General features: G+C 43.6%; 1 protein-coding gene across 1 annotated transcript in view; it reads right to left on the reverse strand.

The window, feature by feature from the left end:
- Meis1 (Meis homeobox 1) overlaps positions 1-18,496 on the reverse strand; it is a 141,200-nt gene that overhangs the window by 54,476 nt on the left and 68,228 nt on the right. The window contains 1 exon segment of the mRNA XM_038334933.1: positions 6,983-7,128. Within this exon segment, the coding sequence (XP_038190861.1) occupies positions 6,983-7,128 (146 nt within the window).

Raw genomic sequence — 18,496 nt, forward strand, 5'->3', positions numbered from 1 at the left:
GACGTCCCTTGTGAAGAGCCTGCTGTTGGACTAAACTTTCTCCTCGCCAAGCTGCTCTGGGCTTGTAGTATTTACTCACAGGAATAAATGTGAATGGGGTTGACTTAAACGGAGATGGAAAAATCAGGCAACTGAAGATGATTATGCGGGAGACTCAGAGAAGCAAAATGGGTCCCTTTTCCTCACGACTGGTAGTATGGCATGGGTTTGAAATTGTCCTGCAGAAAAATCCATGACTTATTTATGAAAGTAAACATGTACGTACAATCATGGTCACACTTTAGTTAGAAGGACTGAGTGATGAAGAACATGTCAAATGTATAGTTCTACTTTTCTCCCAACAACCCAAACCAATCTAGAGCAAAGCAGAGCAAGAGTTTCCTTTCTGAAACAAAACCAGCCAATATTTCCTTTAGTTGAACCTCCATTCATTCGTTTGGGCAAAGTGCCTCTCAGGAGTATTATCTCTTTTGTCTGGTTTGTTTGTTGGTTGGTTGGTTATTTTTTTAATAGAGTCTCCCTATTTAGCCCAGGGCAGCCCACACTCTAGTTATCCAGGCCTGCCTGTGGAACACTGAAGCCCTTGGATTATGGGTTCTGCAACCATTGCTGGCTCTTAGGATTCTCAGACACTGAGAAACTAATGAGTCCGGTTTATATAAAACAGAATCCCTAAAGACGAGATTGAGTTAGTTTAGGAAGAAAAAAAGATAGATTCACACATGGATGTGTGGTATCCCAATTTTAATTTACTTTCTCTAAAAGCTAAATTGGGAAGGAGCAGTTGCACGAATATTCATTGACCAGGTTTGATATTTTAGAAAACGTATCATCATTAACTGGAATAAGAGGCTGCGGACATGGGCTTTGAAGCCTGATGGATGCTTGGAGTTCAATCATGTGCATAGCCACCAGCAGCCTAACAACGTGAGCTCATGTGGACATTTGATTTAAACTAAATCTTTATCTAATTAGCCCCAATTAAGAGTACATCAGAGGGGCTGGGGGCGTGGCTCAGTGGTAGGAGCCCTTTCCTGGCACACGCAGGCCCTACGTCTAATTCCTGAACTCCAGGAAGCAAAAATGTTTGCCAAGAAACCAAAGATGATGTATTTCTTTCCTAGCTTTGGAAATAAAAGGGAATTTTAGAAATGTTGCCAGCTAGACCCTACAAGAAGTCCCTCAGAGAAGGGACCAAACATCGGGGGGAAATCAGCGAACCTCCTGCCAGCGAATGTCCCAATCGCAGCAGGAAGTGAGCGCTGGCACACTTCTATCGAGTCCTGCGTACCTGTGGTGAGGCTGGACTTTTGTTTTCAGTTTTGATTGTTTTCCCTGTTCCGTCTCCTCATCAACGGACCATAATTAGCCCAGGTCAAAGGGGCGCGGTGAGGAGTGGGCAAGAAAGAACAGGCAATGGGAGAGGTGGGGCGAGGCTGGGAGAGGGCTCTGCCAGGTCACTAATGGCCTCTGGGGCAAGAATTTGAAGACGGGACTTTGCTTCCCCTTTGATCTTCTAATTCGCAGTGATCATTAGTATTAACTCCAATTCTTCTGGGTGACGAAGTCCAGCTGTAGCCTTTTCAGTTTACCTGACCTAAGAAAATCCATCACCCATCCATTAGGATTTCAATAACTACCTAAGAAAAAAGAATCTGTTAGCTCCTCATTCTATCTTCACGACTGAACAGAGTTTATATGATGCCTACTGCAGAATAATTAGGGCATTCCCATTCCTCCAATAATTAAATAATCCATTCCACTTTCCTCCTGAGACTGATGATTCCCACTTGGAAGAGAAGCAGTCAGGGTTCTTATGTAATCAGAGGTGGAATATGAAGCCCTTAAAGCAGCAGCCATCTCTTGAGCTTCCGAATGAGCTTTTCTGGATGAGCCAGAGTTAGTGCCAACAGAACCCAGCTCTAGTCAGAGGAAGGGCAAGACCAAGGGGGAAAGGAATGACCATGAAGATGATCTTCTGTGTTGAAAGACTTCTTTTAAAATGTGGTCCATAGACATATGAAGGGACTCTCACTCCTCCCTGCTAGCGTTTATGTATGACAAGTAAATATCTGCCAATAATATGTGATGGTTCAGATCTGTAATCCTAGCATGTGAGAGGCTAAGGCAGGAGGATTGCTGCAAGTTGTAAAAAGAAAATCAAAATTTTGGGCTATAGATATGACTCAATAGTAGGGGGCTACCTTAGCCCAAGGCAAAGTCTTGGGTACACCCCCAGCACCACAGAGAGACAGACAGACAGACAGACACGGACACACACACACACACACACACACACACACACACACACACGCACACACACAGAGAGAGAGAGAGAGAGAGAGAAAGAGAAAGAGAGAGAGAGATGAGCGCACACACATACACACGCATGCACACATTCTATCTAACTGCTATAACTACAAACCACTTCCTTGGGCCAGACACATAAGAAAGAAAGTGGTCTGAGTTTGGTTTCGACCACCTTGCTGCAGGACTTTGTGTTTATTACCCTGACTGATGTCTCAAGCAAGCTTTCTCAAATCTAGATGACCTGCCTCTCTGTCTTTTAAAAACTGCCCAAGTTCTTTCAGATCTGGTAAGGGAAGCTCAGAATAGTCACTACTAAGAAATAAAAATGTGAGGAGAAAGGAATAGGCAACTCATAGCTCTCTGTGTGGAGACCGGCCTGACTACTGACCCCTCTCTTACCTTGATCAACCGAATGAGCCACAGGGACCGCAATTAGAACTTTCCCACTGCACGAATTAATTGCAGTTTTAGAGAGCGATTCTTCCAGAACTGTTAGCAAGACTATGACACCGAGATCCTCCAAAGGATCTTGTTACCAAGATCAGAACCAATGGACATAGCTGTCTTTTCTAGAGCAATCAATTCCCAGTCCAGTTCCATTTGCTCCACGCGTAGAGTGGCAGACCCGCAGGGCACTTTTCATCTAATAGAGTTTCTATGGAAACACCATTCTCCACCTGGAAGATTCTACAAGCCCTAACACTGGCTGTATCTACATGAGAGGACAGTCTCATACGAGAAATAGAGGCATGGATTTGGCCACACACATATGCAAACATTTTCTAGGCTAGATGTTCACACAGAGAAATAAAGAAGTGAGAGAAGCAAACACACATAGAAAATATGGGTTTTTTACTCTGAAACAGCATCTGTAAGGCTTCACCCGGGGGATCCTTGTATCAGTTCAAGGACTGGGAGTTGGAAAGACTGGCTGCCATTTAAAGCCAAATATTGGCCTTTGAATGCTTTCTCCACCTGAGTCTGTATCTCAAAGATCTCCACTCCCCCCAAAGTTCAGAATGCCTGGGACACACGGACGCTCCAAGCAGGAAAATACAAACACTTCACATTCTAAATAGGACCCTCACTAACGACTTTTCTATCTAGATTATATTTTTAAAATGCATTGTGATCAGGTAGGGAAACAAAAGAAGAAAAAAGACTCTTGGTCTTAATCAAAAACATTGCATTTAGCACTTTTCTTTATTCCAGGACGATAATAATCCCTATAATCCAATGTAGTGGGAAAAAAAATGTGGCATGCAAAACACATCCAGCGGAAGTCTTAAGACACAATACGCTGCTCACCGTGGGGGATAATGCCCAGGAGAGGGGGAAATACCTTGAGGTGACTTTAAGTCCTAAACTGATTCTGACCCGTGATGATATTAAGTAGTTTGCGATTGTGTTCAATGGCTTGTCTTCAGGCAAACGCAAGCATCTCCATGGATAAATGCTTCTACTTCCTTTCCTCTTCTCTCTTACTATCTGCACCGCGTCACGCATCCTTTACTCGCGCAGGGAATCGCTTCTCTTGAGAGACTTTCCCTCCTTAGCCACACTGACCAACGTTCAGGAAGTCTCAGCTGGGGGCGGGTTTCTGCTCACTCCGTGATCACCTACACTTTAGACTTGTCTCCTTCTCGCTTCTTTCTACTCTACACAAGAATGTGCAGCTTGGACAACCAAAGTCCATGAGGCTAAGAATCAGCCATTAGCCCCTCCGGACTAGTAACATGGGCTGCTGATTAAATCTACCTGTGGCTAACTAAATGCCAAGGCGGTTCCCTTCCTCTGCAGCGGCGTGCAAAGCCTTTTCAATGCCTTTGACACACAAATGCTTGAAAGTCTTTTCAACTTTTAAACTGAATAAGCTCAATAGAAGGATCAGTCCATTTATTGTAAAAGAATGGAATGGGGAAGCCCAGCAACTTATATTCTACATGGTGTGCCAGGTTTTCGAACATGATTTTTGGTATTTAAGAAAATTTCACTTATAATTTGCTAGTAAATGGTCATTGCCATTTTTAACTACAGTTTCAATCGCTCTTTTATGTAGAGCAAGATTTCCAAATGGAGTTTTCAGAAAGTTTACATTAATCACATAGAAATAATATGATGGTTTACAATTTGTGACATTCTTCCTAAGAAACTGTCCCCCAAAGACCTACTTCTCTGAAAGGAAAGTTACCATGGGCTCAGTATTAACATATAGCAAGGACTTTTTTCCCCCCCATAGAATTTACTGGTATCCGCTCTTGACTGACTTGGCTCAAGTTTCCTAGCCATTCCTTCAGTAAGAGTAACAAAACAAAGGGGAGGGGAGCATCTCTTGAAAATGGAAACCCATTTGTTCTCTCCATTACAGGGGCTGTGGGAGGTAACTCACTGGAGAAGGAAAAGGCCGAAAATCCTGGGTCCTTTAGCTTTGCTTTCAGACAATGTCAAGAGAGCAACTGGCTTTTGGGAAATTGTTATGCTTATCGGTATTTCTATATGAGCAGATGGCACTGAGAGGGCTGCGGTGTGGAAGTCCCCAGGAAAACCTGCAGTGCAACTTCCACAGACATTCGTAGAAAGCCCAAGGAGCCTGGAGGAAGGACTTCCCTTCCAGGGCAGTGACCCAGGCCAGTGACTGAGGGCAACCAGCCAGGCCTCCAGAAACCACACAGTTCATGAGTAATGTCCATCACAACTGTCCCATTAACACACAGCTCATATAAGCATTGTGGTTTAGGTAAAATCATGCCATTGGGAAGGATTTGGTGTCTGTTTGATTTTTATTTCTTTTAGACAGTATAGCTCTCTGCAAGGTTCTTCACAAGGGTACAACCTGGGAAAACTAGGAAGTGAGCCACATAGCTCGTCCCTGTCTCTCCTGATTCTGTCTGAACCAATATTTGATTATATTTTATTCGGGGACATCTCCATGTCAAGTCTCCCCTAAGCTCTTGTTCAGGCTGAGACAAGAGCAGAGGACATGTATTCTTTTCCCTGTTAAGATAGGAAGTAGCAGTAGTTTGACTGTAAGTTCAGGGCCATCCTGCATGCACTCTACAGCAGGTCAGCAGGATGACCCTCAGGATGAACTCGCAGCATCCCTGCATGAACACCTTGACTGATTGTTACCTCTTCTCTAAATGGAGCTTCTGTCATAGGCCCTGGACACCACAGTCCTCCCTTCTCTGACTCAACACTGGTTGATAATCATAGGTTGGTAAGCTACACGAGGCAGATCCCAAAACATTTACCTACATGCAATGAATTGTTAGGTAAGTAATGAAACCAGCGTCAGATTTCAAGGAAATCCAATAGGTTGACAAAATCATGAAGTCTAAAAACCAGTGCTAAACATCTCATGAACTTTACTCAGAATGCTCAGCACTATCTGGACTGTGTTTAGAACCATGGGAGATTCCGAGGAAAGAAGAGAAAATTATTGTTTTAAGTTGTTGCTACTGATCTCAGATCTGATTCCATTCACCAGCGCTGAAAAATATGGATTAACATATATCCTTAAGTGTACTGGAGGCACAACCCCTATGGAGAACAGGAGAATTAATGTTGCCTTCAGAAACCACTAAGTATGTCCCATTAGACCAGAACAACTCAGGAGGAACCTGGCTTGAAAAATGGGCCAGGTAGTGAGGCTCACCAGGCCCTAGACTTTCACACTTAGAGGAAAAGGCCTTTGAGAAACGTAACCTAAGTCTAAAACAGTGGGACTATTGAAGCCAAAATCACAAAGTTTTAACCTCCATTCATGTATGCAGCTCCATTTTAACCTGTCCATATTCATTCATAATATTGAAAATGCCCTGGTCAACAATTTTACTGAACTTCAGAATATTATTTCATCCATAAATGTTCAGTTTTGGCTTAAGTGCCATTAAACTCACATACACTTAACGAAATATCCACCAAAATATTGTGATTATAAATATTTTGAGCACGAAATTCATTCAGAACAATAACCAAACCAAACAAATCCCCTGTTGGCATAAAGCCCCGAGTCTCCAGTTTCTCCCATCTCCAGAATTCCCGCAGTGAAAATAGCAGTACTCACACAGACAATATAAACTGCTACTCTGCTTGAACAGTCCCGGGGGATTGCACAGGAAGAGTTGGCTGTATATTGCTGTTTTCCTTTACAGGTCTAAATGCAGGGGCAACTTTCACTGGAGGCTCTGACTCACAGCACTGTCATAATGGAAGGGTCCATTCAGGCCACTGTACAGCAAATTACATGATCATCTTGCCATCAAAATATAGTCGACAATTTTTTCAGACCATTCATTACAAAGGTCCATTAAAGCACTCACAACAGATATCATCGATGGGGTGGGTTCTACTTTCTTCTTCGAAAGCTTAGTTACTAGCTCTAAGTACTTTCCAGTCACTTTGAAAAGCAAAGTCATTAAAACACACACTTAAAAAATCACAAGTACCCATGGATTCCCAAGCCTTATAACTTAGGGTAATTAGCAAAATTATAATGGTGAGCTTCAAATGAAGCTCCTGATTTAGGGTCTGAGTCTAGGAAAGAAGTGCCAGCCCTTTGTTAAAAACTGGGACCACAGTGATGTGTGAAGTCCAGGGGGCTCGTTTTTCTCTATCAAAACTGGTTCATTGTCCATATTTAGTTTACATACGTCATTTAGAGTCCACTTACTGTTAGATGCTGGAACAGCCACGCCCTCATGATATTGGTGGCTACTTTGGGAAAGATGCCACGCTTTTTGTGACGCTTTTTGTCCTTATCAGGGTCATCATCGTCACCTGTGCTGGGGGAAGCTACACTGTTGTCCAAGCCATCACCTGCAAACATAGTGAATCAAATTTTGACTGATGCTACCTTAACATACTTTATTCAAATAGAATGCCTTTGGATACAAACAAAACCAAAAGAGCAGTTAAATGATTAGTAGTTTCTTCGGTACTTTAATTTTATTCCAAGACAAAGAGAAAGAACAAGGTCTCAGCTCAAAAATCATCATGCCTAAAAAAAAGTAAAATGTCTTCCAAAGATTAGTGCTAAACGCAAAAGGAATGGAGGGAAATATCCATCTCTTGAGTGGCTTGTTGCTATGGCAATTATTCCAATATAAGTATCACCTCTACTGGGGAGTTCCATGTGGTGGCACTGTTACTGGGGAATCTCTGCCTGGGTATTTGAACTCCATATACAGTCACTGATGTCAACTGGTGAGAAGATGCAGCTAATCCAGCAACTACAGCCACAGGTGATCTATCTTGAGATTGGTTGGAGAAGGATAGGGAGAGGCAAGCAATTCATCACATAAGCAATTTGCCATGGAATGCTTCTAAGGTGACATAATCTTTCTTAGTGTAGCAAGAGCATCCAGCTTAGTAAGGGGAAACCCCTGACATATTTTTTTAATTAAAAAGTAATTACGATTGAAATAATACAAAGGAATGCTAGAATTGTGTTGTACTAATAATCTGGGCAGTTTCTAAAATCTCTTCTTAAAGTATTGCACACTGAGATGTCACCCGGTAACATATTCTGAACAGATCCTGTTTTCCTACCGGTTTTGTTATAAACACTTGAATTGTTTATTTTAGGAACTATTTCAGCTCTGTACTCAATAAAACAATAACACAGCCTTCCTTTAATAATGCCATATTTAACAATATGAAGGGGAAAAAGTGTTACCCATGTAATCACAGGAACCAAAGTAAGTCATCAGACCTAAATTAGAAATACCTGTTTTTGATCTTTGCATCTAAAGTCAATGGACAAACAGGAATGCACTAAACCCGGTACGCTGATCATCAGCCATGCGGTGACACGCCATCTTCTCACCGGAGGCCCTCAGGCCTCTCTGTGAGTCTTCGAAATGGACTTTTGGAAATGGACAGACTGATCTGGGCCCAGAATGAAGAACTACAGTGGTCAGGCAGTAACGACTAAACCCCAGGGCACACTCATCCCGTCAGATAAGTCATTGGGAAACTATGGCCCAAACAACTTGACACTTTGCTAATACAGGTTGCCTGGTGACTGCCTGTTGGAGCACACTCAGATTTTCTTCCATGGTTTCACCTCCTCCCTTTCTTGTCTCTACTCTAGATCCTCAGTGCAGCAAGACATCTCTAGCTTGGTTTCACTTATTCTCGTCGCCTATGGTAGTTAGTTGCAAATATCTTCAATTTTTTCTTAACTGTTCTTTCAGGAAACCCGCTCCTCACCCTAGTAGCATCTGAAAAGTGACCCACCACCCCCAGAGGTTTTCAGGTGCCGTGATATGTCCTGAGATAAACTCCATCCAGTGAGGAGCAGATGGATTCCAACATTTTGACTTTTCGTAGAGCTACGCCACACTATGAATTGTGGGAAAGCTCCTTGTAACATAAACTTTTATAAAACTTCATCATTTTAATGCATTTAACATCTATATAAAGTTGTGAAAGTTGCCCAGGCTCATAGAATGGGTTCTCCTTAGAAAAGATCACGAATATGCCCAACTCCAAAGCCACCAGTCCACTAATGAGGAAAGTCCTGTCCTTCAAGTTCACATACCTGGACGTGCTGATGCTGGGGTCCCTGGTGAACCCAGACACCCACACACCTAAGTCAATGCTGCCCTCTCCTTATTTGCATAGCCAAGTGTTTTTATGAGAAATCCCCTTGGGTTTGCCCAATGGATTCTTTGAAAGTCCAGTATTTAAAGAAGCTCTTCTACAGAGAAGCAATTCACCACATAAAATAACAATTCATTAAAGAAACATGAGAAAAGAAAACAACTCCACAGCATCTAAATTTGCAATAGCTAATCCACTTTCGATATGCAGAGAGTGGCTGAGGAAAAGAAACACAGGACCCGATCGGTGATTAAAAATGAAAAGCTTCTAACCTAACAATACTGCTTTCCCCACCTCTCCATGATAGGTTTCCACCTTCACAAAAATAGCCTTTTTATCCGTCTCAAACCCCTTCAGATTAATTTAGAAAGCAATGTCTAGTGCCTGCCTAGGAGAGAATTCATTGATAATTTATGGAAATATCTACCATAATCCAGTGGAGATGACTTTTTTCCAGCTTTGTGCATTAATAGATAATCAAGGCCTTAAAGCAGCCTTAGCTTCCCATTACCTCGGGCAAAAGAATCCCTGAAAGTGTGCCTTGAGGGCACCTGAATTATATACTCCATTAGGAGAGGGCGGCTTTCTGCATTCCACGTGTAACACTCCCCAGAACCTTCCTGTTTATTTCTGCTGTATGAAAGCAGAAGCATTAGGAACAGAATTTTTTAAGTGAAGACTTATGTAGATACAATGGAGAAGCCTTTCAGGCAGGAGCCAGATCACCCCTTCAGTCCCTGGCAGTGACCTCTCCTGAATAAAAAGGTTTCTGTTACATCATTAGCTCAAGCCAAAAACAGCCCCGGCTTAATGCACAGTTTGTTCTTCCTACTGTTTTTAGGCAAATACAGCTACTTTACTCCCATCTGGGAGGGAAATTACGCTGCTGCGTTGTAATCTAAGACAAGATTTTCATTGGAAGCAAATGCTTTCAATCCAGTGTAAATACTGGTGCATGTTCCGAAAGCCTAAAACAATAAACCTTGCTCCTTTCCAACACGGTTAGGGAAATGGAGAAGATGGGGGCTCAGACGAGCATAATAAAACAGAGTATTCTAAAAGCAAACACTTTCATAGATTTTAATAAATTGTTTAACCTCTTCCACTTTCTAAAATTGAAAATTGATCTCACAGCGTCTCGACCTCGGAGGAGAGTCTAAATGGTCAATTGTACCTTTAGCATTTCAATTCACTCCGCAATTTGATACAGTCACCTCGATGTGGTCTCGGGAGGATTTATTTCCTTTTTTTATTTTTAAGATCACTACACAAACTTGGAGGACCACGGCCGACCACACGGCAGCAGGCAGCGGCTCTGAAGCCATTTGTAAAATGTCAGCGGTGACTTCATCCCCGCTGCTGACTTCTCCTGCCGCCAAATGAAGGCAAACTGAAAAGGTGGAAATAATCATAAAAATGATGCGACTCCATAAACAAGCTTACGGCCTCATTAGGGTAGCAGTGGGCTCCAGTGGGTGATTTATGCTCGTTTTGCTGATTCTAGGAGGAAATGCCACGGGGCGACTTTAGCCAACTGCTAATGGTTTCTGACAGCTTCTTAGCAACTAGTGCAAGCAACGTTGTGGCGTTTGCTAGTGACAGAAACCGAAAATGTCATATTATCTGCCCATGTGTCATGAAGTCCGTGTGGCAATTAACTAGTAGGCTAGTGACTGAGGGGCCAGAGGCTCCTGAAAATGGCCTTTGGCTATGCAGAGGCAGCAATGGCTGCCTGCGTGCACTCTGCTGCACGTATGCAATATTCTAATGCAGAAACCCACTTCCTGCATCTTCCCAGGTTCCGAGGAGAACTCACATTCCTTTCCTTCCCTCACCTATGTGACTCTCTGGGCAGAGGCCCTGCTGCTAGCAGAAGACTCTAGAGGATTCCGCCTTGCTATGATTAATTGGCCGTACCTGGCTCTGTGCTTCTGGACGCTGCATTGTAAGGTGCTAGCTTTTTTTGCTCCCTCACAAATTAGTCTAAAAGGATTGAAGATCACTGAAGCAGACTCATTGCCTGTCGGATTGCAGGAAGCAAAAGAAAGAACTCTGCCCAGCAAAGAGATACTAGTCCAGCAACATCGGGCTTCTAACAAGCAGGGGGAGACTCTTGGCCACACTTTGCAGTTCCCGAGCTATCAAAACCACGCACTATATGTCAAACTGTCAAACCTTTCAGCGTGGGCCATTTGCCCTTTCAAATAATATTTAAGGATTGTTTTTACAAAAATTTTATAGGCCATGGTCTAGTGGAAGAGGCCAACCGACAAAGAAAGGAATTTGTACTACAATTCTGCTGTGGACAGTCTCTGGGGAGACCTGGGCCTATCCCTGTGGAGCAAGGCAGGTGACCTGTGGCAATTCCCAGGCTGCCAGGAAGCTCGGATTTCAAACACACTCAACTCAAACATCCCAAGTCCCCTATTTAAGCATGCCTGGGCATTTAGACTCTTCTATCTCCTGCCTTTCAAAGCAGGATAAAGAGGCATTTATTGTATTCAGACCATTCAATAGGTCAGAGTGGCCAGGTCAGCGGGGAATTCTTCTACAGACAGGTCCAAGCTCCACTCCCATTTTTTTTAACTATCTCCCCCTTTTGTCCCAGGACTACCATTCCACAAAACTACTGAGAGGGAGGCACAAACAACCCTAAAAGGAACCTAAGATTTACATCATAACTGATAGGAATCCGCCTGTCGGGGGGCCATCGGGTGAACATAAAGTGGTTGTGTGCCGTAGGTCGTGTGTGATAGAGGCAAAACTCCTAACTAAGGAAGTGAACCTTCAACTGCCAGGGCGCATGGAAGTGTAAGGTTGGGACCCCTGGTTTTGTGGAAGTGAGCAGACAATCCTAGATGCCAGAATATTTTCACTTGCAATTGTGTGGAGAGCCAACAGTTCAGGGTCGGATCCTATTTCTTTACTTTTCTCCTCCTGCAGTGTTTAGGAATAGTAGTGTCCCGTCCTCAGATGTCCCTAGATTCCATAACCAATGTCACTGGTAATTGTCACTTTCAACCTTGGCAAAATCCTATTTGGGCCAGAAAATGGTCTAAACCGTCATTTCAAAACCAGCTTAAGATGCCTAAATCTTCCTGCAGAAAGGATCTTTGTCATATATTGTCACTGTGGGCAGAAAGAGCAGGACATTAGGGCTCCCTTCTCCTCTTGAATCTTTCACAGTAACTCTGCAAAGGAAAACAATAAGGTCCCCCTCAGTAGGGTGACACCAGCCGCCCTTGTCACTGGTGCCAGTGCCTCACCAATATGGAAAGGTTAGCTTTCTCTGCAGTGGTCAAGTGTGCCTGGTGCCCAGAAGTGTTAGAAAATGTAAAATATCACCCCAAAACCACTTCTCTAGGTCCTGGGGTGTCCAGTTTCCCAAAAGTCAGGTAGAATTGGGCCTCTATGTTATGTTCAGAGAATAAATGGCAAGATTTACAAACATTTCTTCCTCAGAAATTAGCTAGAATACTTCACAGATCTTCCAGAGCTGTCTTGATTTCCAATGCACAAGAGCTGCCAGAATCACTTTTTGGAAGCACATACCTAAGCACCCTGATGCTCCCCGCCGCCTTCCACGGTACCCTTTGCTTTTAGGATGGAAGTCATCACTTTTAGCTTGGCATGGAAGGACTTCCACAGCCTCTTTCCCAAGTGGGTTTCAGCAAGGATTTTGCTAAGACTCGCTGTGCTCAGGCATCCACAAGCTGTGGGAAGCTCTCTGTATCCTGAAGTGCTCACCTCTTTATGGTTTTGGGGCTAGTTGTTTCCCTGAAGTAGGCTTCTCTTCCTTCCTCCAGCACCGTGCCAAGAGTCTTGGTGACCTTTAAGGCCATGTCCTACTGCTATCTCCCACACGAAACATTTCCTGGACTCTGACTGACTTACTGACCCATTGTACCTTTCCCCCAGCACTGGGTGTTTATATTTTCCATCACACATGTACTGCTCCCCACCCCAAATCACCCAATACCTCATACTCCCCTAAGACCACCAATGTTTAGACATGTATTCTTGACTTCACTACAGCAGGGGCCCAATCATACTCGTGTCTATTTCTAACCCGGTGTCATCACAGTGTAAAGGGAACAGTGTGCTTTAGTGAACGGTGAACATACTGTTCCCACTGTGCAGAGAAAGCGAGACTCTGATTTCCACCTGTTACATTTCTTTCCATGACAGGTGAGTAAAAGTCTTGGGAAATCCTTACTAATGAAATCTGATAATGTAAAAAGCACAAGAGATATGTATTCTCCAGGATTACAAAGTGTTTCAGACACTACAGTTCATCATGGGCCAAGAACAGCCTCCCAGCCACTATGTCAGAATGCTCAAGAATGCTTGCCGTGGCCCTTCAGAAACAGCGCGGCGCTTCCTGTAATTGTTACTTACAATGTCTTACCTAACTAAAGGATTCTGTGGTTGGGACAGTTTTTCCTGAGTGCAACATGAAAAGATAAAGCAAAGGCTGTTTGTTTCCTCTTTATTTGCCTAATGAAATATGGATAGTCTCTACTTTATTCATTTCCTACTTTTTCTGTAGCAAAGAAATTCAATTGCCTTCAGCATACAATTTGGTCCTGGTTGTAGACTCCAGACTCAGATTTTAAACATCTGTTAAAAATCTAAAATCCTCGTGACTTTGGATTTTCCTAGCTTTGCCTCATTGTTCCCCTAGCGTTCCATACCCCTGCCTTAGCATGGGTTGTCAGAGGACTTGGGGTCTCTGGGAGACATGGCATGTTGAAGGTTCCATCTTAGGTGACAGTGGGAAGAATTTTTGGGAGATATATAAAAGCACATCCCAAGGCCTAAGTCTTAGTACTTTCGTTGTTATGTGTTGTTTTGAAATAAAGTCTCTCTATGTAGTCCTGACTGTCCTGAACTTGCTATTTAGATCATGCTGGCCTCAAACTTACAGAGATCTTCCTGCCTCTGCCTCCCAAGAGCTGGCATTAAAATTCTGTAATAACATGCCTGGTTTATGTTTTAAATAGAAACAAAGTATATTTCAGGTATCTTCTAATCAAAATCAGATAATGATCAAAATCAATGATTAACTCGTGTGTTTAATATTAATTAGGCTTCTGTTCATTTCTTGTCTTCCCTTCTAAAATTCTGCTCAGACTCAAGTGATTAATGTTTCCTTGTTCTTAGTTCAAAGTAATTCCCAGTAGACCAAGAGGAAACAATGAAGCAAAGCAAGTTCTGCCAAACCTCAACTTTCCTGAAAAGTTTGAGATGATTCTTGTGAAAGCCACGATAAGGAGTTAGTTGTGGACACCTCTAACCCTGAGCCAAATTCTAGCATGGATTTCAATGATGTGCTGCCTCACTTTCTCATCTCAAACTGTATGGACCCATCATTCACTGCAGCTCTTACTACTGTCACCGCGTTTAACAAAAGGACACCGCGTTCACACTTTGGCCCAAGTGCCACGTCTGTGCTGAGCACAGATGGCAAACAAGACCTCTGCAGAGTGCAGTCCACTCTGAAGAAGCCCCAGCTCACCCAGTCTTGGGAGCTAAGCAGAAGCAGGCATGGTTAGTCCTTGAAATAGGGCACAAACTGTGAAGAGCATCAGAAAGAGTTTTGGTTTCTGTTATGCATTCCATGGGGGAGGGCAGAAGCTAAACAACATAGTCACAGTGATAAATATATAGTTGCAAACTCATAGACTTAGTCAGAAAGCAAGAAAAATCCGAGGGTGAGTGAAGTAAGAACTGACCTGGACTAGGGGGAGCTGCTACAGTAGAGACAAGCAAGGGGGAGAGCAGAGGACAGACAGCATCCCAGGCCATAGGACAGGAAGAGCAGGCCCGGAGGCCTCGTGCAGCACAACCCAGCCATAAAATTCACAGGGACAGTGGAACCAATGACACTGGACAATTGAAGGAACGGGAGGTATAGCTTTGCAGGTCCCTAGGGCTCTGGGAATCCTGACCTGCCAGGGTATGTCGGTGGAGTTGTCAGAGCCCTCTCTGCTGTGTGCCAGAATATCACACAATTGTCATCAAACAAAGCTTCGCTCTGGGTCCCTTTCTAGTCAATCTTACATGTTCTCCTTTTTCAAACTAAGGTTGAACAATACAGGGTGGGTTTGGGGAGATGGTTCAGTGAGTAAATGCACCAGCTGCCAAGCCTAGAAATCCCACTGTCAACAGCACAGATTCCTCCAGGCTGCCCTCTGACCTCCTCATGCATGCTGTGGCACGTGTGAATGCATATACACAAACACTAAGGAAATGGAGCAGTGATGCCTTAAGCATGAAGAGGAAGACTAAGGGACGGGGACTCAGTACGCCCATTCCGACAGAACCTGACTTAGATACCTGACATGCTAACAGGAACTGATAACTAGGCCTCTGGGATATCTGGAACATACGTCCACAGAGATGGGAGTTAAGACCATTGCTAAGATCCTAGGTCAGCTCAGCAGAGGCAAAGCAATACATTAAGTCAGGTAAACGCCCAGTGGCCTGGGAGTCCTGGGTACAGGAAGGCAAGTGCCAGCCTAAGGAGGAAGTCCGTTTCCTTTCACGTTTCTATAAACTGGCAAGAGCCGAACATGACAATTGTCCTCAGCCTCTCCTTTTCCGTGTCTCTCTCTCTCTCTCACTGTCTGGCGCCCCTCCCTGGAACTCCTAAGTGCTCCAGCACCTGAGGAGGGCTCTTCTCCTTCTACTTAACACCTGTCAAGCTCTGAATTTGCCTTCATCTCCTCCCGTCAGCCCAAACGCTCAGCCTCGCATCATTGTGGAGCCAAGCCAGATGGTCAGTAGAAAAGCCTGGAGGAGTTCAAGTCAGATGGGAAGGGAATCTCTGATGCCACCATTCTCAAGTTCCCACAAGTATCGTAGACTTTAAAGGAAGGGCTGATGCTGGGAGGGGGGCGCAGACCAGTGATTCCCACACTTGGAAGGTAGAGGCAATGGGCCAGAGGTTCAAGGACATTTTCAACTACATCTAGGGTGGCCTGGTCTGTAAGAGCTCTCCTCCCAAAGGACAAAAATAAATAAGCTAAGATGTGTCTGCGCAAGTCAGTCTAACTCCTTAAATGGTAGAGTTTCAGCTAAAGTAAGGAAGGGTTTTAAATCCCATCGTTTGCATTGGAAAAGATGGCTTCGCAAAGTCAGTCTACATAATTTTCAAAACAGAGCCCCATGCGTTTCAAAACTGACCATCGGATCTCATCATCGCCCCACGCCATACACATGCTCCCAATTTGCTGCCTTCACCCCTTAATTCCTGACCATATTTAGGGAACTGTGTTTCTAAACCTGCCAAGGGTTTGGTTTTTGTTTTGTTTGTTTTTTTTTTTTTTGACATGCTGTCACTGTGAGTGATCCTGTGGATGCAATACAGTGAAAATCCGAGTCAGAGGACATCCGTGTGTATATGTAGGTCAGTTGTAATCTGGGCGTTTGTATGTTGGGGACTGCCAGCATGCTGAAATAAATTTGGAGTTACTTCTTTGGCAGAAATAACACATTCAATTAAGCATCTACCACTTCATGCGTCTCCACTGTCAACACAAATAATATATAAAATGTAATGGGGTGAGAAATGTGGAAGGAAACCAACCGCATAGCTAAGATACCGAATGGTAACATTTAGGAATTTTTGTGAAGCACACAGACACACAAACGTTCCAAAATCCCAAAGTGCATCTGGTGGGATAGAGTGAAGACGGCAGTCTCTGCAGTCATAGCATGTAAGAACTGGCCACTAAAGTTGTTCAAAGCTGTACTTAGCAGATACTCAAGACTGGGTCACAATAGAATCCACTTATATGAGCTGATGCTCACTAACATAAAGTACTATGGACAGATGCTACATAAACTAAAAAAGCAAGTACGTTTTCAATGCTTCCCCCACCCACTTGAATCGTTGTAATTGGCTCTTTTGAGACAAGAATGATATTTTTTTTAGCAATCTAATATGCCTTTTTGATTTTACTCTCCCTTAGGGGGAAAACAGCAAATTAGTTGCCTATTCACAGGACAGGCAGCAATGATGAACAGGAAAAAAAATAGACTTTACTCATATTTTTATCTGTTCAGCACTTTTTAAACAACTAAACACCATGGAAAATTCTTGCAGAAGCTGTCAAACTTCTTAATAGAACTTTGGACAGTTGCAGATGAGAGCGTGCTACAAGGTATTACTGAAATTTATATATTGACTCCAACCCTAGAACAAAATGGGAAGACCCCAATTGAGCACACTTGCATATATGAAAGAAAAATCATTCGAAACATGTTCGAAGTCATCCACTCAGGGAGCGAGCACGCTGAGAAGCAAGGCCTTGGTGCTTGTGTACAGAGAGCTTAGGAATGCACACCACTTCTTGGAACTGTTTCCCCAAGAAGTATGTAAAGCGTGTGTTAGTGTCTAGAAGGCTCTATGCAGACATGACAATAGATTTTTAAAAGGGAAACTATTAGCAAATGTGGAATCTTATAGACAGACAAGCAATGGGCACACATGTGTGCATGCACACACACATATTTAGTGGTTATCAGTAATGTGTGTATTTGTGTGTGTATGTGTTTGTTTGTGTGTGCATGTGTGTATACACACCTTTCATAGATAGAACCTATTCATCTATGGTATATAGAATACACTCGAAAGGTAGACTAAAAGCCAGTTTCCAAAGTCTAAGCTGGAAGCAAAGCTTTTCTACCTTGACTGCCTGCAGAATGACAAGACAGCGAGTTTCCAAGACCCATTCCTTACACAGCATTGGAATGAGTAGACCAACACTATAGGATTGAGCAGGAACTCAACACTAATGAATTCTTCATAACTAAGTCTGAGTAGCACTAGGTTAGAACCATACATTGTTGCAAAGCTCAGGACCAGAGGAGCTATGCTCCTTGCAGAGAGGGTTCTTAAAAGCCTTCTCCTCTGGGTTCCTGCCTCACAGTTTGCAGGCTGAAAGCTTTGTAAAACTACAGCAAGATAAAGAGACTAAAAAAAAATAAATAAGAACTCAAGAAGCAGTTTCACCAGGGAACGTCGGCATAGTGAAAAATAACCCTCTCCATGCTCCAGGGGCTTCATAGAAAGAAACACACACCACGGAGCCATAGCTCATGCGTCTACCGACTTCAAATCATATTAAAATATTTGCTATAGTCACAAATGACAGAATGTATTACAGTCTTAAAATATTTTCACCAGAAACATCTCTAGAAGCTGCAACATTTTCAACGGAAGATTTCTGCTCGTGCAGACCCCGTCACTCTTGAGCGACACAGAGAAGCCAGGATGACATACATGGTTTTTGCAGAAGTTTTTCACATGTCTGCCCTCTCTAACCCGCGTAGCATGGCGCCTAATGTGTGGCAGCTCCACTCTCTGACTCCCTAGCTTCCTGGCCATCGGTCCTCAAGGCACTCCTGGGTGTGTTCCCCTTCCTCCCTGACACCTCTTCGTTCTCTTCTTAGGGGGTCAGGAGGTCTGAGGGAAGATGTCAGCATGGGGTGTGGAGTAGGGGTACAGACATCTGAAGACGAGCCCAGAAAATGAGAGCACCAGACACTGGGGCAAGAAGCTGGGGGAGAGGAA

Source organism: Arvicola amphibius, chromosome 1 (assembly GCF_903992535.2).
Source record: "Arvicola amphibius chromosome 1, mArvAmp1.2, whole genome shotgun sequence".
Lineage (NCBI taxonomy): Eukaryota > Metazoa > Chordata > Mammalia > Rodentia > Cricetidae > Arvicola > Arvicola amphibius.